We start from the raw sequence: 23978 nt of genomic DNA, 5'->3' as shown, positions 1-23978 counted from the left end.
TGTCGAGATGCTTTTGGGCCCTCAGTCCGTTTCAAATTCTCAACTTAGTTTGGCATATGTTTCACAAGCACTAACCTTATACAGTACATCTATCTCTAGAGATCGTAAAGTCTGACTTGTAACAACTTTTTAAAAAACCACTTAGGGACTACCAAGATGGCTGAGCACGTACAGGAGCTTTGTAGCTAAGCCTGAGACAGGAGCTCAATCCCAGGGGGCCACAGGGTGGAAGGAGAAAACGGACTCCTTCAACTGTCTTCCAAACTCCACAATGTGCAGAAATGTAAAAACAGTTAATTACTAACGTGTTTTTAAAAAAGCAAATATAAAGAAGGGCTGGAAAGATGGCTCAGTTAAGAGATTGGCTCTGCTCTTCTAGGAATACAGTCCTGATTCTTAGCATCTACACAGTAGCTCACAGCTGTCTGTAACTCTAAAGCCAGAGGATAAAACACGTTCTTCTGGCTTCCTAGGGCACCAGGCAAACACATGGTACACAGATACATAGGCAATCAAAACACTCATACATAAAATAAATGATGACATTTTTTAAAAAGAACAAATTCTGTTTTATCATTTTCCCTGACCTCAATTTCAGTAAATGCTTTTGAACGTATGTATGCTATACAGAACCTTTAAAAAATGTTTTCTTAATTCACTTTGTATTACGGTTCTTCAACACATTAGCTTAAAAAAAAAAAAAGAGGAAGGCAATTTATTCTGTACAGGAAAGCAACTACAACCTATACTCTTGAGCCTAAGGTCACGAGTCACACAAAGGCCAGATCAAGTTAGTACATACAACTCAGTGATAGAAAGCTTATAGAATATGTTTATCAAGCCATGTTCCATGTGCAACATAGGAAAGAAAAGTGAAAACAGGTGCACATAATCCTGCAGACAAGTGCTGGGGAGGAGAGGGACCACAAGCTCAGGAAGGAGACCGGAACCATGACCTTCGAAGAATGACAATATTCAAATAACATTAAAATCTGGTTCACAGCCAGTGGTGGTGGTGTACACCTTTAATCCCAGAGCTGGTTTGAGGTGGTGGTATGCACAGACCTTTCTGAACTCAAGGCCAGCCTGGTCTACAATGAGTTCCAGGACAGCCAGGGCTACATAGAGAAACCCTGGCTTAAAAACAAAAACTGGCTCACACAGAGAAAGCTGCTAATCTTGGAAATTACTTTTCTACTACAGAAAAATAAGAGCTTTTGAGAATGTAAACAGAAAAATTCACTTACTGATCTAGTAAATACACTCACTTGACAATTAGCTATTACAGGAATTAGCCATGCAGGAGAAATAAAGTTGAGAATTTATAACCAAATTCCAATGTTGTGAGCAAAATAATGTAAAGCAGGACCAAAAATGTGCTAATCAAGATACTCAGACATCTTCCCCCCCCAAACCACTATGACAAAAATCTTAGCTTCCGAAGGCTCAGTGGGTAAAGCATTTGCCAGGCAAGGATGAGGATAGGAGTTTGAAGCCACAGGATGTAAGCACAACAATCCTACAGGAAAAATAGGAGGTGGAGACAGGAGACTAGCATACACAGCAGAAAAACAGGAGGGAAGTTGAGGACTGACGCCCAAAGCTAGCCTCAGACCACACATACTCTAACAAGTGCTATGGCACATGTGCATACACACATGTGCAACACAGGAAGGGAAAATGGAACGCGCATAACTTTGCACACATGCGCATCCCACCCAAAATGACCGACTTGTCATCAACCTTAAGACTAAATTTCTTTTATAAAAGATAAAATGAGGGCTGGAGAGATGGCTTAGCGGTTAAGAACACTCGATGTTCTTCCAAACATCCTGGGTTCACTACCCAGCAACCACATGGTGGCTCACAACTATCTACAGTGAGATCTGGTGTGCAGGCAGAATGTTGTATAAATAATAAATAAATCTTTAAAAAGAGATAAAATGAAAACAAGCCATACAACCCCTTTGCCTATACTTGCCAGTCAAATAAAAACAAACTCAACTATGTGTTGTGCAGTTCATAGTGTCCCTTCCCTGAAAATGGTCTAAGCTAACTTGGATTTGAAATGGAATTTAAGGAGCTGCTTCTGTAAGACAGTTTGAGAACTGTCCTGTAACAAATAGCTATTCCATATACGGACACATTTAACTTTTCCAGATAAAATGGATTTAAATTATCAGACAAGGGTAATGATTTAATAATTACATTAAAATTATTTCATCAGGAGCTGAAGAGATGGTTCAGAGGTTAAGAGCACTGTCTGCTCTTCCAAAGGACCTGGGTTCAATTCCTAGCATCCACATGGCAGCACACAACTGTCTGTAACACCAATTCCAAGGGATCCAACACCTTCATACTAATGCACATAAAATAAATAAATTTTAAAAAAGAGTATTTCATCAAGTTTATCCCAAAATAAAAATTAATACAGCTGGCAGGCCAAAGGGGTTTTGGAGATTCCAACTTTTGAAAAAAATAGTATCTAACCCCTAAATAGTTTAAAATTTTTATTTTCTTCATAATGACTGTGAGCATATGACTGCAACTGTATGTGTGGGTGATAACTTTCAGGGGGGAACCATTCTGTCCTTCCACTGCAGGCCCTGGAGACTGAATTCCAGGCTTGCACAGAAGGTTCTTTTATCCACCAAGCTAACTCAGCAAACCCGAATTTTTAAATGTTAAAAAATTAAATTAGGCCTGTGCAATTAGCTAAACAATAGAGCGTTAGCCAATGCAAGCATGAGGACCCAGGCTCTAACTTCAGAACCCCTGTGAAAAAGAAAGGCATGATGGAAAGTGCTTGTTGATCCCAGCACTGGGCAAACAGGGACAAAAGGATCCTTTGGGATTCACAAGCTAGCCAAACTATCTCGCCTGCTTAGTGAGCTCCAGGCCAGTGGAGATCCTGTCACAACAAACAAAAATCCAAAATTAAACCAGGTGTGGTGGGGCACACCTTTAATCCCAGCACTCAAGAGAGGCAGTGGCAGTCGGATCTCTGTGAGTTTGAGGCCAGCCTGGTCTAAGAGCCTACACAGAGAAACACTATCTTGAAAAACAAACAAACAAAAAACCCAAAGTTAGAGAGCTTCTTAGCTTTTGACACTAAAGACAGACCTCTGGCCTCTATACTTTCTTTGTGCATATACAAGGAACCTACACATATGAACATACACGAATCAGCATACTAAAAGCAACCTGATTACATTGGCTTTTTAACCATTATATTCCAAGCAAAAACATCCAGGAGATAAATGAGCACATAAAACTCTAAAATGTAACAGGCATGGTGGCTTATCCCTGCACTCTCATTACTCAAAGGGCTGAGGCAGGTCAACTATCATCATTTCAAGGTTAGTCAAAACTATTCAGCAAGTTCTGGGTCAATCTGGGCTACAGTGCAAGACTCTACCTCAAGAAACAAAAAACTAAACAAACCCAAAATGTTCATGAACATAAAACACCACAATCAATCAATCAATCAATCAATCAATAACCTGTAACACTAATGACATACACAAGAGTTAGTTACAAGGTGGTCTAAGAAAAAGATGAACTGAGGAGCTTGACAAATGTAGCGGTCGAAGAAGCAGGAGCCTAGTGTGTGTGTGTGTGTGTGTGTGTGACATTATTTGGGGGACACGGGTAAAGGCACAGAAACCTTAAACATACTAGTTTCCTGACACTCAAAGTGAGGCTAGCTGTGACAATGGGAAGTTGACTCTAGACTCTAGAGCAAAAGCCAGAGTGTTCCCATGAGGCGGCTCAGCTTGGACATCAAAGTGAGTGACATGGCTCATTTGGAATAATGTACCAGGCACAGCTGGCAAGCACAGGGAACTGGTGCCCATCAATTGGTTCTTTGGAACAAGAGGTTCAAGAACCAGGGGGCTAATAATTATGTTCAAAATAAATGCACCAATGCCACAGTGTGAGGCCATGGCACTTTTCTAGTAGGAAGAGGGTAAGACTGTAGGTACCCAGGGGTGTGTGGGCTGCTCCACTCTAATTCCATCTGTTTTCTTGCTTGCCTTTTTAGAGATCCAGTCCTTCTCTCACTATTCTCTAGACACCTCCACAGCCTCTGCCTTCCTTTTCCTTCACATCTTTCCTTTGCTCTCCAAAAAGAAGAACTGTACTTAAATCTGATGCTAGAACACATGGCTGAGACAGTGTCCCTAGTAGCCCACCACTTCACCAAGGCTGAGCTGACCATCTCTATCATCTAGATTAATGTACACGCTCCAGTTCTAGAGTTTGGATACATCAATTCATATGGTACATGTGACCTGTCAGCTCCAGAACCTACTGGTGGATCCCTACACTACCATCTCCCTGTAAAGCTGTTTCCTGCCTTTGTTTTTGGTAGTACTGTTCTCCGGAGTTCATCTTGGGATCAATGATTAAACCCTGTCTATAGACATGTGGTCAGCAGGCTGCATACTGGTGGAACACTGACCACCCTCCACTTGTACAGCTCATCTTCCCTGGGAACAGATGATGATACGAGGAACCCAACCCAAGAATAAATCTGGACAACAAACCCCAACTCTACAGAATTCACGTTCTCCCATATCAAAACTCATGCCTGCACAAAAGCGTCCAAATCTGAAATGGCACCTAAAGCCACCTGGCTCTTCTGGAGCCCACACCTGACTCAAGGCTCTGCTTACTAGAGGTCTGGATCCACAGCCTCTTGAATGAACTACAGTGTGTCAGTATCCAGCTCCTTAGAAAATGCTTCTCCAACCCCTCTTCAACTTCAGTCCTTACTGGCCCACACTCCTGCAACGCAACTCTTATTCTTCCTCACTGGAGGTGCTGCGGGATATGGATGGGATAACACACAACATGACTGCTGGCCATTACCCCATTTTACAAACTCCATCCAGTCCAGACTGGCAGGTGCCTGATGTCATACCTACCCACACTTTTTCTCAGAGCCCTTGACTACCCTCCATGTCCATCTAGGAGCCAGAATTGAAGCTATAGTCCATCAAGCTTCAGCTCAGCTAGACCCCCAAAATGAACAAAAGGCAGAGGTAAATGAATCCTTACCTCCAATTCTAGGTCCTCCCTCACCGGCTTCAACTCTATAATGGACTTTTATTTTGCTTTTCAAGTCAGGGTTTCTTTGTGTAGCCCTGGGCCTCTAACTAACAGAGACCTGGCCTCCTCCCCTCCTCAAGTGCTTGCATCACAGGCATGAGACACCACACCTGGCTCTACAGTGGGCTTTTAAAAGCATCTAACTAGATGTAGAGAGTAAAGAGAAAGAACGGCAGGAGGATAGAAATATAAGAACCTTCTACGTACTCAGCTCCTCCCTTTCTCCCAAGGCCTCCATCTCCTCCAGCCACCCTAAAGCCCTTATAGATTTTTCTTTCCTTAAAGGAAATACAAGTTTGCACTATCCAATCTGCCCTTCACCAGCTGTACCCTGTTTCTGGCCTTTTCTTCCAAGGCTTCCTCCCTCTTTTCATACTCCAGAGGGCCCAGGAGTAGGCAGCATCTCTGGTACTTTAGTTTCCAAAGTAAGGTTTACCTATGTGCAGATATCTATTGGATAAATTACTACCAGAAAAGAAGGCAGGCAGGAAGGGACAGCCTAATTAAGGGATTTTTGTTTTTGTTGCTTTTTGAAACAAGGTTTCATGTAGCCCAGGTTGGCCCTGAACTCACTGTGTAGCAACCTGTGATCCTCCAGTGTCCAAGCCTGTAGCTGGGATTTGGAGTATAAGGATTACAGGTGTGCACCGTCACCGCCAGTTTAATGATCACGCTGTTTAAGAGCAAAGGTTTCCAGGAACAAAAGTAAACATTCTGTAATAAAACTGAAGACAGCTATTACCTTGACAATGCAAACCTACTCTGACCCCAGAAAACTTGGGGAGTTACAGAAAGGAGCAAAAACCTTCCTTACTCCATGTGATTCTAAACTGGCACATCTCCCAAAGTCAATTCAAAATTAATCACAAACTGAAAGTTAACATCATATTAGCATACAAATCAATGTAGTCTAATTTCTAACAAAATACATGGAAATTTCAGTAAAAATATAAAAGAAGTTGAGAGCAAGACTGGGTGCAGTGACATAAACCTTTAATCCCAGCACTCTGGAGGCAGAAGCAGGTGACTCTCTGTGACTGGTATACATAGTTCCAGGACAGTCAGGGTTCTATAGGGAGACCTTATCTCAAAGAGAAGAAAACAAGCAAATGTACAAACAAACAAAAAAATCAAGTTCAAAACTACTGCATAAAAAAAGAAATTAAAAAATCATAGAAATAACTAATTAAAAAAGCTGCATGAGTATGTGCACACACACAGAAACTTATCTATCCTGTTTATATTTGTAACTCATTAAATAGTAAAAATTAAGCCAAAACAAAAAAAAAACTCAGAAACGAGTGGGACTTATTATCAAGGAAAAACTCCATGATACATAGAAATTGTATCATACATCCAAACTGGGAGTACACCATTTTTGTTTGAATGCTGTGTGTCTATATCTACACTGCATATACATACGTAAAATTTCTGGTATCTCCCTACACCCACCCAAGAAGGGGGCTGCTAAAGAAGAGGGTACCATTTCCTTCAAAGGTGGCACACACACTAAGAGGGCTACAACCTAATGGAAGAAGTAGTTGAGGGGTGATGGAATATGATGAGAGTGAATAACCACAATCCAAGTGTGTATAGGATTCTGTGGATAAATAAGTTACTTAATTAATTAAAAGGTTTACATATTTGCAGTAAACAATCTGTAGTTCAAAGTCTCCACTTCTACCGTCAGCTTCTTTTTCTGGTCTCCCCATTACCCTTCTTGTCGCCCTTCAGTTGTCTATGCACTAAGCAGAGCGGCCCCTGGAACAGCAAATGGGGATGGGGCACAGTGAGTTGGGAGACCAGCAAGAGCTACCTAGTAAGACCCTGTCTCAAACAAAAAAAGCAAAACAACAACAAAACCCCAAACCTGTAAACTGGGCAGATATGGTGGCACATTCCTGTAATCCCAGCACCTAAAAGGGCAGATGCAGGAGGTCTGCCGTGAGTTTGAAGCCAGCCTAGTCTACACAGTAAGGTCTAGTCCAGTTGGAGCTATATAATGAGACCCTAACTCAAAAAACAATGACAACAAAACTACCCTAAACATATCATTACCATTTAAAATCTTCCTTTAAATCGCACTCCCTATGCATTTAGAACATAATCCAAAATCGTAAATGTATCAACTCCTGAAAATCATCTGCCCTTACCTTTTCTTTCTTTTGCCCCAGTCCCCTACATCCCCACATTACTAGCTCTTTCAGGTCTTACTTTTGGCTACATAAGCCACTGCCCCACATTTCTTTGGTTAATTTATAACTTAGGTTGTCTTTACTAAGATGTTACTTCCTCAAGGAGCTCTTTTAGACTTCTCAATTCAAATTCCATTCTTAGATTTTTTTCCATGATACAGTGTGCTTTCTTCCAGAAGCAGCCTCAAGACATTAACCTATGAAGGCATCTGTCAGGATAGAAACATATACGACTAGCAAGAAAAAAAAAAAAAAAAGAAAAAAAAACAATTCAATGAAATGATTCCTAATGATATTCTGCTATAGATTGGTACCTAGCCCAATTGTCTTCAGAGGATTGTCATCCAGCAAACTGATGGCAGCAGGTGCAGAGACCCACCCACAGTCAATCACTAAGAAGAGCTAGGAGGATCCCTCAGAACAGGGGGGAGGAAGGATTGTAGGAGTCAGGACACCATGAGAACACAAGCCACTGAATCAACTAAGCAGGGCTCATGGGAGCTCACAGAAACTAAAGCAACAAACAGGGATCCTATATAGTTGTGTAGGTTGGTGTTCTTGTGGGACTCCTAACAGTCTCCCAAAGTGCTAGGATTACAGGCATGCACCACTGTGGCCCAACCACCCCCCTTTGAAGGGTAACAGGAGGAGTTGACTGGGGGAAGAAAGGAGGTGAGGAGGGACTGGGAGGAGAATAAACAAACAAACAAACAAAAAAAACAAAAAAAAATTCAAAGAATGTATTAAAATCTACAATAAATAATCTATGATAGTAGCTTAAGTCACAACTCTTATCTCCAATCCTTAGATGCCTGGCACTAGATATGCCTTTAAATTTTGAGTAAATAATGCAAAATGGTAGTCACTACCTTTGAATGAACTTGGAACTCAAGAAACAAACAAATTCAAGATAGTCTCTGCGCTGTAGTTTATAATTACACAGTATTCAGTACTGTTATTCTATTATTTATTCAAACAGTCTAAAAGTTAGTGACTTTGATATTAAAAAATATAAATATAAATATAAAAGAGTTCAATTTGTTTTACTTATTTATATTCTTTTGATTGCAGGGCCACCAACTGGTGCGAGTGTGGGTTGGTCTCCAAAGGCCAAAAATAAGTCTTCCTCTCCTAGTGGCTATCAGTGGTCAACGGCCCCTTAGCTAGTGGTGGCACTTCATGTCCACCTCTGCCCACCGAGCTGGCTTGAAGCAGGACTTCTGTGTGCACATAGGCAGGCACCCTGCTGTTTCTACTATCTCTGACTCAGTCTTTTAGTTCTCTACTCCACAATGAACCCTGAGCCTTGGAAGCAGGGGGCATGAGCTGAGCATTCTACAATCTTATTCTCTGTGCCTTGACCAGCTGTGGGTCTCTGTGTTAATTGCCATATGTGATCTAAGTAACTTTTTAGAGCAAAATGCTAGTAGAACAACAGCTGGTAGAACAGCAACCTCACTTTTCTACTTATGAGAATATGACAAAAATGGAAAATCTGAGGACAAGTTCTGAACATGGCTGCTTTAATTTATAGATAAAAGTAGGTGTGTTTCCTAATATATATATTTTTTTTATTTTTTATTTTTTTTTCAAGAAAAGGTCTGTGTAGCCCTTAGCTGCCCTGAAACTCACTCTGTAGACCAGGCTGGTCTCCAACTCAGAGATCTGACTGCCTTCCAAGTGCTGGGATTAACGGCGTGCACCACCTACGCCTGGTACCACCTCCAGGCTGGTTTGAAGCTTTCAAAAGCAGTTGAAAATCTACAGTTGACAAAAAAAAAAAAAAAAAAAAATTAAGAAGATTTAAACAAGCTGGTGGTGGTTGTGATGCCCATGGCTTTAATCCCGGCACTTGGGAGACAGAAGCAGATGGATCTCTGAGTTCGAGGCCAGCCTGGTCTCTACACAGTGAGTTCCAAGACAGCCAGGGCTACAAAACAAAAACCTGGCCTAAAAGTGAGTTGTGGTGGTACATGTCTGTAACTACGGTACTCAGGAGGCTGAGGTGGGAAGATTGTGAACTCCAGGCCACTCTGTGTTAATGAGACTGTCTCAAAAAACAAACAAACAATAAAACAGAAGCTAGAGTGGTGGTTCACTCATTAAAATGCTTGCAGAGCACGCTAGCCCTACTTCCCACTGAGAAACACATCAACTGCCCCTTCTTTTACCTTTTTTGAAATAGGTTTCACTATGTAGCACTAGATGGCCTAAAATACACACACAAAGACAGACCATTCTCAAAAAACAAAAGTGGAGCAGGGCACAGTGGCACACACCTTTAAACACACTCCCAGGAGACGGAAGCGGGCATGTCTCTATGTGAGTTCAGGCCAGCCTGATCTACATACTAAGACCCTGTCTGAAACAAACAACAAGACCAAGGTACACAGCTCCTGAGGAATAATCCCAAAGGCTGACCTCTGGCTTCCATATATACACCTACACCACACACACCTACAATCACATTCTCAAACAAAACCAAACAGGTCTGGGATGAACCACTGAAGTCATGAAGTGTTCACAAAGACAAACGCAAAAGCACCTAGGTGGGGGGATAATAACATTTCCTATAGTGACCATCAAAATTCCAGACTACAGAAAATTCTGTTCTCAGAACAACATAACCCATTTCAGCAGTTAAAAGCAGTTCCAACCACACCTAACTTCCAGGTTCAGGAGATGTCATGCTTTCTTCTGGTCTGCAGAGCAAGTTCCAGGCCAGTCCTGGAGACATAATGAAACCTTGTCTAAAAGTCAACACACACACACACAATTTAAAAAGTAAAATAAAGTGTGGCAGGCAATATGGCTCAGCAGGTAAAACTTGACAATCTTGAGTTTGACCTCTGGGGAAATGACCCCAATAAACTGTCCTTCTGGATTCCACACAAATGCCTCGCCACAAGTGCAAATGCACAAGTGTACAAACACACTCACTCTAAAACAAATAGATGTAAAAAAAAAAAAAAAGGAGGCATGGTAGCATGTGTCTATAATCCTACCATTTAGGAGGAAGGACCTAGAACAGTGGCTCTCAACCATCCTAATGCTAACACAGTTTCTCATGGTATGGCGACCCCAACCATAAAATCATTTTTGTTGCTACTTCATACTGTAATTTTGCTACTGTTATGAATCATAATGTTAAGATCTAATATGCAGAATATCTGATATGACCCCAATGGGGTCACAACCCACAGGTTGAGAACTACTTGGCTAGAGGCTTATGGGTTTTAGAGTAGCCTTGGCTAAGTGAGACATTGTCTCAACAACATTAGAGGGCTGGGAAGAGAAAGGAAAACTTGGGGAGCAGAAAGAGGAAGGAAATGGAGGCGGGGGCGCTTGCTTGCTCTGTAAGCACCAGGACGAGCAACCATGTAAAAGGATGGTACTCTGCCATACCTATGACCCCAGCACTTAAAGGTGGAGACAGCAAAGATCCCTGAGATGTTCTGGTCAGCCAGTCTAGCCAATGAGACACTGTCTCAAAAGAGATGGGTGATCTTGAAGATGATACCCAAGGTTATTCTCTAGCCTCCATATACAGGTACACACACACACATGCAGCACACATTAAAAATGGTATGTAGGGGCTGGAGAGATGGCTCAGTGGTTAAGAGCACTGTCCGCTCTTCCAAAGGACCCGGGTTCAATTCCCAGCACCCACATGGCAGCTCACAACTGTCTGTAACTCCAGTTCCAAGGGATTTTACACCTTCACACTGATGTACATAAAATAAAATAAATTATTTTAAAAAATGATACCTCACCAGCCAGGTGGTGGCAGCATACGCCTTTAATCCCAGCACTCAGGAGGCAGAGGCTGGCGGATCTCTGCCATTTCCAGGACAGCTAGGACTACACAGTAAAATCATGTCTCCATGTCTCTCTCTCTCTCAAAAAAAAAAAAAAAAAAGGTCACTGAGTACTCCCACAAACATTGCAGTAGTTTCTATAGGTTAATATTCCTTTTTTTCTATTAGAGTTTTACTGTGGTTATGTATGTGCAGGTGCACATCGGACACACAGAAAGCAATCTTGAGTGCTGTTCCTCAGGAACACTGATCACCTCATTTTTTTGAGGCAGGGTCTTACACTGGCCTGAAGCTCACCAAATGGGTTAGGCTGGCTGGCCAGTGAGTCCTGGGGAAACTGCCTGTCTGTTCTGACAACTGAATGCAAGTCTTCCTGCTTTTCCTCCAGGGTTCTGGTTTCACACTTAGAAAAGTGCTCTCCGTGCCAAGATAGCACTGCAGTGTTGGCAAGAAGAGCAACCTTCACCTTTCGTGTATTTTCATGCGATATTTCTGTAATTTGTAAGTTACCTTTAAAACTACTTTTTTTAAACAATAAATTTCAGCATGATACTAATCCCATCCATAACTTATTCTGCCGATTCTAATAGGTAATATTTAAAAATAGAATTCATGCAGTTCACTTTAGTGCATGATCTGAGATAGTGGTCTAACTTATTTACCGAACAGCCAGTTATCTAAATAAAGCACCCGTTTGAGGTGAAGTACATCACTGTCTCTTCATTATGTAATGAAACTTTAAATTATTTGAGTTTTTTTCCTGAGCTGTCCATTATACTCAGTCTCTCATGCCACTGTAAATGCACCAGTGTAAATGCACTATTAAATTGTGCAGCTTTCCAATATAGCCAACTATCTTAAAGAGCATCTCTCCAAGCCACTGTGCTTCAAATTTTTCTTGGTTCGTTTTCCCCAGATAATTTAATGCCTCCTATATTAAGTAAAATCTTTTTTATCTTTTTTTTTGGGGGGGGTGGTTTTTCTGTGTAGCTTTGGCTGGTCTAGAACTCACAGAGATCCACCTGCTTCTTCCCCCCCGCCCCCAGAGCTGGGATTAAAGTCATAAACCACCATTGCCCAGTTGTAAAACCTTATTTAATTAATTTTGAGAAAGGGCCTAAGTAGCCCAGGCTGGCCTTGAACTCTGCAATGATCTTCCTGCCTCCACTTCCCTAGATCTGGGACTACAGCATGAACCATCAAGTCCAGCTTCAACTTACTTTCTAAGTTTTTGCTTTTTTGTTGAGACAGTCTCCACATGTAGGCTAGGGTGGCCCTGAATTTGTGATCCTCCTGTCTCAGACTCTCAAAAGCTATCGTTACAAGCATGCATTATGACACCCAGCTTGATTATCAACCTGGTACACTGTTTTACAATCTTTTAGTATACTCTATCCATTTCTATGCCACAATGATTACATCCTTGGAGAAAAAATACTCAGAATCAAAGGCATTATTTTGTAAGGATATCCATTTTCCTATATCCGTCTACCTACTACCATCTATATTTAGGCAGCTTTCATCCATAGACTGCAGTTGCTATTTCCACCTTCTGTTTGCCTTTCCTACCAAAATCCCAGACTGCAGCTACTTATCCTGCCTAATTCATGATAAGCATTCCCTGCAAATTTATGCATGAGTGTTTTGCATGTCTGTGTATCACAGTGTTCCAGATGGTTGTGAACCACCGTGTGGGTGCTGGGAAGTAAATCCTGGTCCTCTGTAAGAATAAGTATTCTTTCTTTCCCCTTTTTTTTTTTTCCTTGAGACAGGGTTTCTCTATGTAGCCTTGGCTGTCCCCAAACTCACACCTGCCTCTGCCTCCTAGACTGCTGGATTACAGGCGTGAGCCACCATGCCCGGCTAAGAACAAGTATTTTATTTATTAAGTATTCTTAAAACACTGAGCCACCGTTCTAGCCCCAATACCTCATCTCTCTAATTCTTTCTTTTTTGATCTTAGAGAAAAATATTCTTTTACCAACTGTAACTGAAGATTAACACCTTGATTTATGCATAGTAAGGTCCGCCTAAAAAGGGGCAAGACTCACTACTTTTCTGTTCAAGGTGTCCATTCCATTATTTTGCTGACCCAACTTGCCTATCTCTCACACCTTGATTTCTGCCACTTGTCCAAAGTATACTTTAATGGATCCCATTCTCTCCCAAATCTTTTTATCTTTTATTTTTCAAGATAGTGCTTCTCTGCGTAGCTCAGGCTTTCCTGGAACTCGCCCGGTAGACTAGGTTAGCTTTGAATTAACAGACATCCATCTGTTTCTGCCTCCGGAGTGATGGGATTAAAAGTATAGGCGGTATACCACCACAGCTGGTGCCTACCAAGGGCTTTAAACACTTTACCTTCTTTACAGTCAGAATGAATTCTCTTTAAAAAAGGAACTTAAACGGAGCTTAGTGGTACATACCTGTAATCCTAGCTCTTGGGGAAGCTGAGGCAGAACATAAATTTCAAGGCCTGGCAGGGCTACTGAGCTAATTCAAGGCCATAGCAGGCAACTTAATGAAACACTGTATCAAAATAAAAAGTAGTCAGGTCGGTAGCTTAGACCTTTATTTTTTAGTGACAAGGTCACTCTCTCTCTCTGTAGATCTGACCAGCTTAGAACTCCTTATAGACCAGGCTGGCCTCAACTCACAGAGGCTGCCTGTCACCAGGCCCTGTGCCTCAGGCTTAAATTCCAGCAAGTGGGGAGGCAGAAGCAGGCATGTATCTCTGTGAGTTGGAGGCTAATCTGGTCTATGCAGAGTTCCAAGACAACCAAGCCTACAGGAGTTGAAACCTTGTCTCAAAAGTAAAGAGAAATGGGGGGTGGGGGGAGTAGAATGTTTGCCTAGCATGAGCTAGACCCTGAACCATCAAAGAACAAGCAAATAAGAAAGAGAAGTAAACAAACTTTTAGGCAGGCTATACTCTACCTCACAGTTAAATTTAGTGATAAGGCTTAAGCAAGATAACACAGATGAATGTATTTAACACAGCTTCAAGCACAGGACCAAGGTTTACACCAAGTATCTGACTATAAGAAAAAGTGCACCCCAAAAAAGCAATATGAAAACTCTGAACTACATAAAGACAGGACACATGATGATAAAAGCATTGACTGTTCACACTCACTAATAACAATCTTCCAAGGAAAAGCTTTAGTTTTAGTGGAAGTTACTAAAAGATACTGAAAGTATTTTGACAGAATTCAAACAGTAAAGGTATTTTTACTGGTTAGATTCCTAGTGATTTGCTCTAAAAGGTGCACACGTCTGCATGCGACTTAATAAAACTGACAGAAATAGCACACACTGCAGCAGTTTTCCAGCTTGAGAAAAGCAAATTAATTTGTCCTTGGAACCAATGTAGCTTAAATGAATAGAATGGACGTTTCACACAAGTAATCAATGTATCAAAACCATTTGAAATAGAAGGAAGTCTTCTTCTAAACCCAAAAATTACAATACATGTTGTCAAAATAAATCTTCAAATATTTAGGAGGGAAATGATTTCAAGTGTTAGGAGTTGGTGCAAAGCAGCAGGGTTTTATAGACTGCAGTATGCCAGTTGATAATTCTAAAAAAAAAAAAAGTTTTCAAGTACAAAAAGCATCTAATAAAGCAAACGCTGTAAATCACCAAACATGTAGGACTGTACACAACTGGTCGTGAAGGCACACAACTTTAATCCCAGCACTCGGTCGGACTGCTGTGAGTTCAAGGCCAGCCTGGTCTACACTGCTAGCCCAGGGCAGACAACGCTACACAAAAAACCGTCTAAAAATCAAAACAAACAAAAACATACACATCTGCTAAATACCAAATCACACCGTCGGAGACAACTTACTAATCAAGTAGTAGTTAAGATCTAAAAATAAAATAAAACCTCTACTGGTCATATCTTGCAAAAGTGGCTGCAGGAAACTGGAGTTCTCGCTGACTCAAAGTAAGGATCACTGAATAAATCCAGTGTTCACACTCAACTGTGGAGGAGAGGAAAAGGGAGGCTCCAAGTCCATAAAGTTCTCCTCCCTCTCAGAACACTGCAAAAATTGTCCACGTCTAAGCTCGCTTACCCTTGAAACTCCTTGGAGAGTAACTCAGGACTTTGTGTTCAGATTTTTGAGGAGAGATTGAAGAATACTGCGAAAATTGCACCTTTTCATATACATAGGCATAATTTAGATTTCTACTTCTTTTCTTTCAGGGAATTTCACTGCTTCCTTCCTAAAGGGCCAGACAACATTCTCCCTATTAATAAAATTCCTAATTCAACACCAAGTAAGCCGAAAAACCAAACAAAACCGGAAACCACACACACCAAAAAAAGCTTTCAAGGATATGCAAATGAAGCCCGCAGACCATTTACAACCATCCCGAACTAAATCACTTCGGACTGGGCAGAGAAAGGGAAAAAAAGGACGAAACTCCGACCATGGGAGGAAGGAGGGGGGGAAAGGGAAGAAAGCGGTTACTCGAGTAAAGGGGGCCCGACGAGATGACAAAGTAGGGAGGACTGGGGAAGGAGCAGAGCAAAAGGAGCCCGGCTTATGCTGACAGGAGGGTGGACAGAGTGGAAAATACCCCAGCGACAGGAGGACCGGGTGGGACCGGGCTGGGCCGGGCATTCCCCGCAGGCCTACCGGGGCCGCCGGGGGGGGGGGGGATGGAGGGTAGCGCTCGCACAAGAACCCCCGCGGAGCAGCGCAGCCAGGGAAGCAGACGCGGGGGAGGCGGGGGGCAAGGCCTCGGAAAGCGGCCACCGCAGCCGGTGTGGGAGGCGACTCTGCCTCGAGGGCGGCGGGCCCGGCCGCGGACGTGGAAGGGGGTGCGGCCCGGGGGCGGCGGCGGCGGGGTCCGAGCCAGCCGGTCGGCCGTACCTTGTAGTAAACGTCGAACTGGATATTCTCCGGCAAGGAGCGGATGTCGGGGCGCGAGCGGATGTAGTTGTCCACGACAGCGGAGATGGCGGTGTTGTAGAGCGTCTCGGGGATCCACTCGAGCTCCAAGGCCGCCATCTTCCCTCGCTCCTCCTCCGCCTCCTCCCGCAGGCCCCCGCCTCCCTCCGTAGCGAACCCGTGTGCGGCTCCGGAGGCTTCCGAGGGGCGGCGACCGCGCGCGCGCGCCTCACGGCCCCGGCCGCCCGGCCTCCGCGTGCGCGCGCGAGCTGAGGGCAGGCGGCGGCGGCGGCGGACGTGGGGCGTCGATCGGGAAGCTCGGGGCGAACGCGGGGCACGGCCGAACCGACAGCCTCACATTCCCGGCAGCAGACTGAAACCTGCCCCGTCCCGGCGCCTAGCTCTGCAGGGGCGGGGCTGCGTGTGCGGCGTCATGACGTCAGCGCGCGCCGACGCGCCCGGGAAGGAATGCGGCAGGCGGAAAACTTGCGGGAAGAGAGCAGAGGCCGCCTGAGGGGCTGCAGGGGCGGGTTCCGAAGCCGCGGGGCACTGGCGGGGCCGGGGAGGGTGCCACTGGGCGGGAGTGGAGACGGGATTTTACCCAGCTCTCCGGTCCAGCCTGGTTTCCGTGAGTGTTTAGACGAGAGCGCCCTTGCACTGTCAGGTAAAAATTTAGGATTGATCTTTTCTTCATAAAAGTGCCACAGTAGGGCCCGGGCTGGTAGCGCAAGAGGAAAGCAGCACTTGGGAGGCAGAGGCAAGCGGATCTCCTAAGTTCAAGAAGTGAGATCCTCTTTCAAATAAATCTGCATTCAGGAACGTGGTGGCCCACCATTCTTAGCCCAGCACTCCAGACGCAGAGGCAGGTGAATCTCTGTGAGCTCCAGGCCAGCCTGGTCTACATAGTGAGTTCCAGGCCTGTCAGCGATAGTGAGACCGGGTCCCAAAAAAAGGAAAAGGAGAGAGAAAGGAAAGGAAAGAAAAGAAAAAGCTTAGTAGTCCTAATGTTGAAAAAATTATGTGTTCTAGCCGGGTCATGGTGGTGCACGCCTTTTATCCCAGCGCTTAGAAGGCAGAGGCCAGCCTAGTCTACAGAGTGAGTTCCAGGACAGCCCAAACTGCACACAGAGAAACCCTGTCTCGAAACAAAACAAAGCCAAAAAATTACATATTTAATCCGTTGTCATGCACCATCCCCGATTAAATTTTATTAAGTACCCTGTCCAGTAACTAAGTGTCACTAAAAGGAAGCGTGGATTTCATCGAAAAACTGCTTACATTGTAGTATTTTTATCCAGAAAAGCTTTATCTTGAAAAACTTATCCAGTTTTTCAAGAGGTAAAAATTATAGTAAATCAGTGTATCAGTGTTTGACATGCATACTCAGACTCCTAGAAGAATTTGGTAGAAAAGCCAGCCTAACTGTAAGCTAACTGATTTATTATTATTATTATTATTATTATTGTTATTATTCTAAACAGGGAATTGAGAGATTGCTCAGTGCTTAAGAGTGATTGCAGCTCACACACAGTGGACCCTAGCTCAGGTCCAGCTCCCACATTAGGAGGTTCCAGTTCTAAGTGACCCGATGCCCTCTTTAGCTCTCTTTAGGCACTTGCTCCCATGATGTATACACATAAGTTGTCCACTTGACACAAACTAAGGCCTTCTGGGAAGAGGGAAGCTCAGCTGGGAAAGTGCCTATATCTGGTAGGTAGGCAAGTTAGGGGGCTGCTTTCTTGATTAACAATTGATGTGTGAGGACCCAGCACACTGTGGGCAGTGCCATTCTAAGCAGGTCCTGGGAGGCAGAGGAAGGAAGACTCTGCCTCCTTCTCTTGCCCAGTTACAAGCTGTCCAGCCTCTTTTATTTAACCAGTCGGGGGATATTGGGGAGCAAAGTTTATTCAGCATCACTCAGTATATTTGAGAATGCACTTGTCTGGACTGTAGCCAGATCTTGGGCTCCAGAATTGAGCATTTATATACATAGCACCGGACCAACCCCCAAAACTTCTGTAAGTAATCACATGCAGTGTTGTGAGTTCAACAGTGCAATGGCCATTGCATGCCTGGAAGACAGCGGTCTAATACTCCACCCACTCTTAGATTCTTTCCATCCTCTTTTGTCATGTTCCCTAAACCTTGGAGGAGGTGATACAGCTCTCCCATTTATGACTAAGCATTCAGCAGTCACTTATTCTTAGCACTGTGACCAGTTACCACTGCATACAACAACAACAAAAAACTTCTCTGACCAAAGCTGACATCACCACTAATCTGTGGGGATAAACACATTTAGAAGACAATTTGGCAGGCACATTCTGTACATTTGACAAAACAACAGTAGTAACTTCTTCACAAAGGCCTATGACTTTCCCAGCTACAGGCTTTTGACCAGGTTTAGAGTACCAAACATGAGTTCCTTCCTGTGGAGTAAGCCTCCATAGGAGGCTAGTCAGGGACTAGTTGGTTCCAGGACAGCCAAAGCACTTCCTTCCTTCCTTCCTTTCTTCCTTCCTTCCTTCCTTCCTTCGTTTGGTTTGGGTTTTTCTTTTTTTTTTTTTTTAACGATTTATTTAATGTATGTGAGTACTCTGTTTTCATGCACACCGGAAGAGGGAATCAGACTCCATTAAAGATGGTTGTGACCCACCATATGGTTGCTGAGAATTGAATTCAGGATCTCTGGAAGAGCAACCAGTACTCTCAACTGCTGAGCCATCTCTCCAGCCCTTAAATATATAGCCCAGGCTGTCCTCGAACTCCTGATTTCTGCCTCTGCCTTCTTCAACAAATCCTACCAGTGTGTGCCACTACAACCAACTGTTTTGTTTTTCAAGACAGGGTTTCTTGGACTTGCTTTGTAGATCAGGCTGGCCTAGAACTCACAGAGATCTGCCTGCCTCTGCCTCCTGTGTGGTGATTTTTTTTTTATTCTATAATCCATGAGCCTAGGAAAGCTATAATCAGCCTCAAAGTAAAGTTGATAGATTTATCAAGTTTTAAAAAAATATATATAGGAACCTCTAAGACACCTTTTGATTGATTGGTTTTGAGACAGGTTCTCACTTATGGGCCTGGCTAGCCTGGAACTCACTATGTAGACCATGTTGGTCTTGTACTTGAACTTGCAGTGTTTCTATCTCTCAAGGCAGGAAGTGGGGGTAGAGGTGGAGCAGGTGGATGGTAGTAGTGAATTCAAGTTTTTGTTGGTTGGTTATTTGGGTTTGTTTTTTTTTTATTTTATTATCTATTTTAGAAATAGAACTGGGGTTTTGCTTCATAGTCCAGGCTGACCTGGAACTAACAATCTTGTCTTAGCCTACTAACAGGATTATAGCCCTGTGCAGCCATGCTCTGTTGAACATTTTTAGAATGTAAATGTGAGTTGTGATGTAGTTTTACCTATGTCTTTAGGATCACTAGAGAACATAGCTCCTTGCCTATGATGGTGGCACACGCCTATAATCCCAACACTCTGGAGGTAGAAGCTAATGGATCTCTATGAGTTCGAGGCCAGTCTGGTCTCCAAAGCAAGTCCAGAATACCCAAGGCTTGTTACACAGAGAAACCCTGTCTTGGGGGGAAAAAAAATTCCTTTAGCAAATCCTGTATCAGTTTTCAAGCTCAAAAAAAAAAATTTTTTTTTTAGATAACTATTCATTATGACCCATTAAAACAGGATTTGTTATAATTCCAATTTAAATGAATACCTATATTTTATCCAGCATCAGTACTTAAGAGATGGATGAAAGAATGTATACTTTTAGGATATTCAGTCAGAATCAGAACTGGGACACAGATTCTGTGAGTAAGTGAAGGCATCTGACAAACATATCAATCGTTGTAAGATCTTAGATGCTGATAGTCAGAATCAGATTTAAAAGTAGAGCTGGGGAGCCAGGCATGGTGTCATGTGCCTATGATCCCAGCACTCGGGAGGCAGAGGCAGGTGGATCTCTGTGAGTTTGAGGCAAGCCTGGTCTACAAAGTGAATCCAGGACAGCCAAGGCTACACAGAGAAACCTGTCTGAGAAAAAAAAAAAGAGAGTAGCTCAGTGAAGAAGCATGGGCTGAGCATGCACAAGGCCCTAGATCTGAACTCTACTTTGAGGGAAAGGTCCTCCTGATTCTTTCACTGCTTTGAAACAAAAGTTATTGAAACTTGTGAAATGCCTTTGGAAGCTATTGCAGGACATTTGATCCCATTTCAAACCCCAAATTTGTGAACTGTAAAACGGTTTCTTGTTTGGTTTGGTTGAGCCCTGTCACATACCTTTAATCAAGGAACCATTTATTGTTAACAGGTAATTATAGTGTGGTTCACCCAGCCCTAGCACACATCTTTAATCCAAGAGCTCTCTCTATACCAGAAGTTAACCCAAGGTCAAGAGGCAAGAAATCAGCTGACAGGGAAATTAAAGAGTAGGAGGAACTTTGAGTTAGGGGATGTTTAAGACCCCCTGTGGAGAAGAAGAAAGGGCTATAAGTTCCTCAGCTCCCTGCTTTTTGGGCTTTGAACTAACAAGCCTTTAGCCTTGGGGTTTTTGGCCTTTTCCTTCTGGGCTGTCAGTGCACTAGTGAACCTTTTGGGTTTTATCCATCCAGACCAGAGCTAGCAGATTTTCACCCCAGCATCTGACTCCTGAGTCCTTATTGGCAAAATAGAACGGTTGGGATTGTCATCATTGTTTAAAACAACAGGAAGCCTTTGTCAAGAAAACACAGACTGGGCCTGGTGCCACCTGTCTTTAAATCTCATCACTTGGGAGGCAGAGGCAAGTGGATCTCTGAGCTTGAGGCCAGCCTGGTCTATACAGAGAAACTCTGTCTCAAAAAAAAACAAAACAAAGAACAACAACAAAAGACACAGACTGGCTCTCTTCTCTATCCCAGCAAGATGCCAAAAGGAAAGAAGGCTTAAGGGGAAGAAGGTGGCCCTGGCCCCTGCTGTCCTGAAGAAACAGGAGGCCAAAAAGGTGGTCAATCCTTTGTTTGAGAAAAGGCCCAAGAACTTCAGCGTTGGGCAGGATATCCAGCCCAAAACAGATTTCACAAGCTTCCTCAAATGGCCCCGCTACATTAGGCTGCTGCAGCAAACGGCCATCCTCTATAAGTGGCTCAAAGTTTCTCCTGCCATTAACCAGCTCACCCAGGCCCTGGACCCAAGAACAGCTACCCCACTGCTTAATTAAGCTTGCCCACAGTACAGGCCAGAGACAAAGCAGGAGAAGAAGAAGAGGCTGCTGGTCCGTGCTGAGGAAAAAGCTGCTGGGAAAGGGGACATCACAACTAAGAGAACACCCGTCCTTCGGGCAGGGGTCAATACAGTCACCACCTTGGCAGAGAACAAGAAGATTCAGCTGGTGGTGATTGCCCATGATGTAGACCCCATCGAGCTGGTGGTTTTCCTACCAGCCCTGTGTCGAAAAATGGAGGTCCCCTACTGCATCATCAAGGGAAAGGCCAGGCTGGGGCAGCTGCTCCATAGGAAGACTTGCACCACTGTCGCCTTCACACAGGTTAACTCCGAAGACAAGGGTGCTCTGGCCAAGCTGCTGGGAGCTATCAGGACCAATTACCACAACAGGTACGATGAGATCCACCGCCACTGGGGAGGTGACATCCTGGGTCCTAAACTGTGGCTCGCATTGCCAAGCTGGGAAAGGCAAAGGCTAAAGAACGCGCCACTAAACTGGGTTAAATGTACACTGCTAAGTTTTCTGTACATAAATATAATTACAAAAAAAAAAAAAAAAAAGGACACAGACTGGAGCTAGAGAGATGCCTTAGTGTGTAAGAGCACTGCCTGTTCTTCCAGAGGATCCAGGTTCAATCCCCAGCATCCTCATGGCTCACAGACCATCTAATAAAGGCTAAAGGACCAATGTGGGCTATTAATTCCATAGTTAGAATTCATTTGCAGGTTTGAGTCCCCAAGAACTGACCAAAGAGAGAACTTAATGGAAATTGGGCAATTTTTAGAATAGACTGTTCTCAATTGAGGAAAAGCTTTGTTTCAAAGGAAATGTATAAGGCCCATCAGAACAGGGCTTTGAACTCAGTACTAATACAATGCCAATTTTGATATTTTGAACTGTAGCATAGAATCTGAACTGCTTGATAGTTGGGGCCAGATCATAAAGGGGCCTATATGTGACGATAAAACCCTTGAAATTTATCTTGGAGATGAAAAGGAAGAAAAAGGATAAGATTTATACATCAGAAAGACCACAGCAATCCTCCCAGAGGAGACAGAAGATCCTAGCCAGAAGATTGTAGAGTTCCAGCTCCAGCACAGGGTCCAGAAGAGGCCTGCTAAGCTACCTTTGTGGTCTGGTAGCCCTATATATTTCAACAAACCTTTATATTACAAATTTAAACATGTGGCTCACCAAACTACCTTTAAACCTTGACATCTGATAGCTTCATATTTACAAGGAAATACCATACAGAGATATCATTCATAAGATCTGAGCTTAGCCCCAAAAGATTCCTGACATGAGATTGGAGAATGGTTCAATGGTTAAGAGCACTTACTGTTTTTATACAGAAGCTGGGTTCAGTTTCTAGCATCCATGTGGCAGCTCATGGCCACCTGTAGCTCCAGTTCCAGGGAATCCAGCACCCTCTTCTGCCCCTGCCAGCCCCTACCTGTACACAGTGTACATACACTCATGCAAGCAAACACACACAGCATAAAAAATAAAAACAAACATATATATAATTTTTGAAAACTTAAAAAAGATTCCTGACAATCCTAAGAAGCTAATCCTGTACATTTATAATAGACGTGGTTTGCTTGGTTTTGTTTTGTTTTTGTATTTTGAGACATTTGAGACAGGTTCTCATTATGCAGTCCAGGCTGGCCTAGAAATCAGCCTGCCTGTGCCTCCTGAAAGCTGGGATTAAAACTGTGCACTTCCACACTTAGCCTGTGAGTTTTAAAATTATAGTTTATTATGAGCTCTCATCATGGAGAACGAGAGAGGACCTGAATACTCTGCCTTTAAACTGGGTATGTTAGGGGCTAGAGAGATGGCTCCATGCTTAAGGGCACTGGCTGCTCTTCCAGAGGACCAAGGTTTGAGTCCCAGCACCCACATCTTAGCTCACAGCCATCTGTAACACCAGTTTCAGGGGAATCCAGTGCCCTCTTCTAGACCTTGGAGACACCAAGCATGCACATATTACACAAACATACATGTAAGCAAAACATATATACATAAAATAATAAAAAGAAAAAAAAATAGATGGGCTGGTTCTATGCTCTTCGGTAAAGCAGCAGAGAAGAAGTGAGGCTGCTTGATTTTAGATTTTTTTTTTAAACTCCATATAGACTCTACCTTGTCCTCTGGGGTATTTGCTCAGATTCCTGACACCAGGCGAAAAAGATCAACTCCTGGGGGCTGGAGAGATGGCTCAGTGGTTAAGAGCACTGACTGCTCTTCCAGAGGACCCAGGTTCAATTTCCAGCACCCACCTGGCAGCTCACAGCTGTCTGTAACTCCTGTCTCACGGGATCCAACACCATCACATAGACATACATGCAGTAGAACACCAATGTACATAAAATAAAAATAAATACATTAAGAAAATAAAACGATCAACTATGGTCACCATACACTGAGAGAGCCCCCAGGCCACACGGAAGGCTATATGTATGTGAACCTACTGGCCAATGGCTCTGGAGCCATGCTCGGCAAGACCAGCTGTTTCTGTTGTACTGAGAAAGGTATCCTGCGGTACCCCAGGCCAGTCTCAACCTCACTATGTAGCAGAGGATGACCTTCAACTTTTTTTTGGCTTTTTCTGTGTAGCCCAGGCTGTCCTGGAACTTGTTCAGTAGCCCAAGCTGCCTCTTCCTCTCCAGTGAGTACTGGGATCAAAGGCAGAGGCAGATGGATCTCTATGAGTTTCAGGTCAGCCTGATCTACAAAGTGAGT

The 23978-nt window shown here is 43.5% G+C and overlaps 1 protein-coding gene and 1 pseudogene across 1 annotated transcript in view; one reads left to right on the top strand and one right to left on the bottom strand.

The window, feature by feature from the left end:
* Appbp2 (amyloid beta precursor protein binding protein 2) overlaps nt 1–16445 on the bottom strand; it is a 48571-nt gene extending 32126 nt beyond the window's left edge. Inside the window, exon 1 of the mRNA XM_021648371.2 lies at nt 16012–16445. Coding sequence (XP_021504046.1) covers nt 16012–16149 — 138 coding nt within the window. The 5' untranslated portion in view covers nt 16150–16445. The remainder of the gene's footprint in view (nt 1–16011) is intronic.
* A 3757-nt stretch (nt 16446–20202) lies between these two features.
* On the top strand, nt 20203–22410 carry LOC110555243 (large ribosomal subunit protein eL8-like; annotated as a pseudogene).
* Nucleotides 22411–23978: the final 1568 nt, after the last annotated feature.

Source organism: Meriones unguiculatus, chromosome 7 (genome assembly GCF_030254825.1).
Source record: "Meriones unguiculatus strain TT.TT164.6M chromosome 7, Bangor_MerUng_6.1, whole genome shotgun sequence".
Taxonomy (NCBI): Eukaryota; Metazoa; Chordata; class Mammalia; order Rodentia; family Muridae; genus Meriones; species Meriones unguiculatus.
This window is presented reverse-complemented; position numbering and strand designations above follow the sequence as displayed.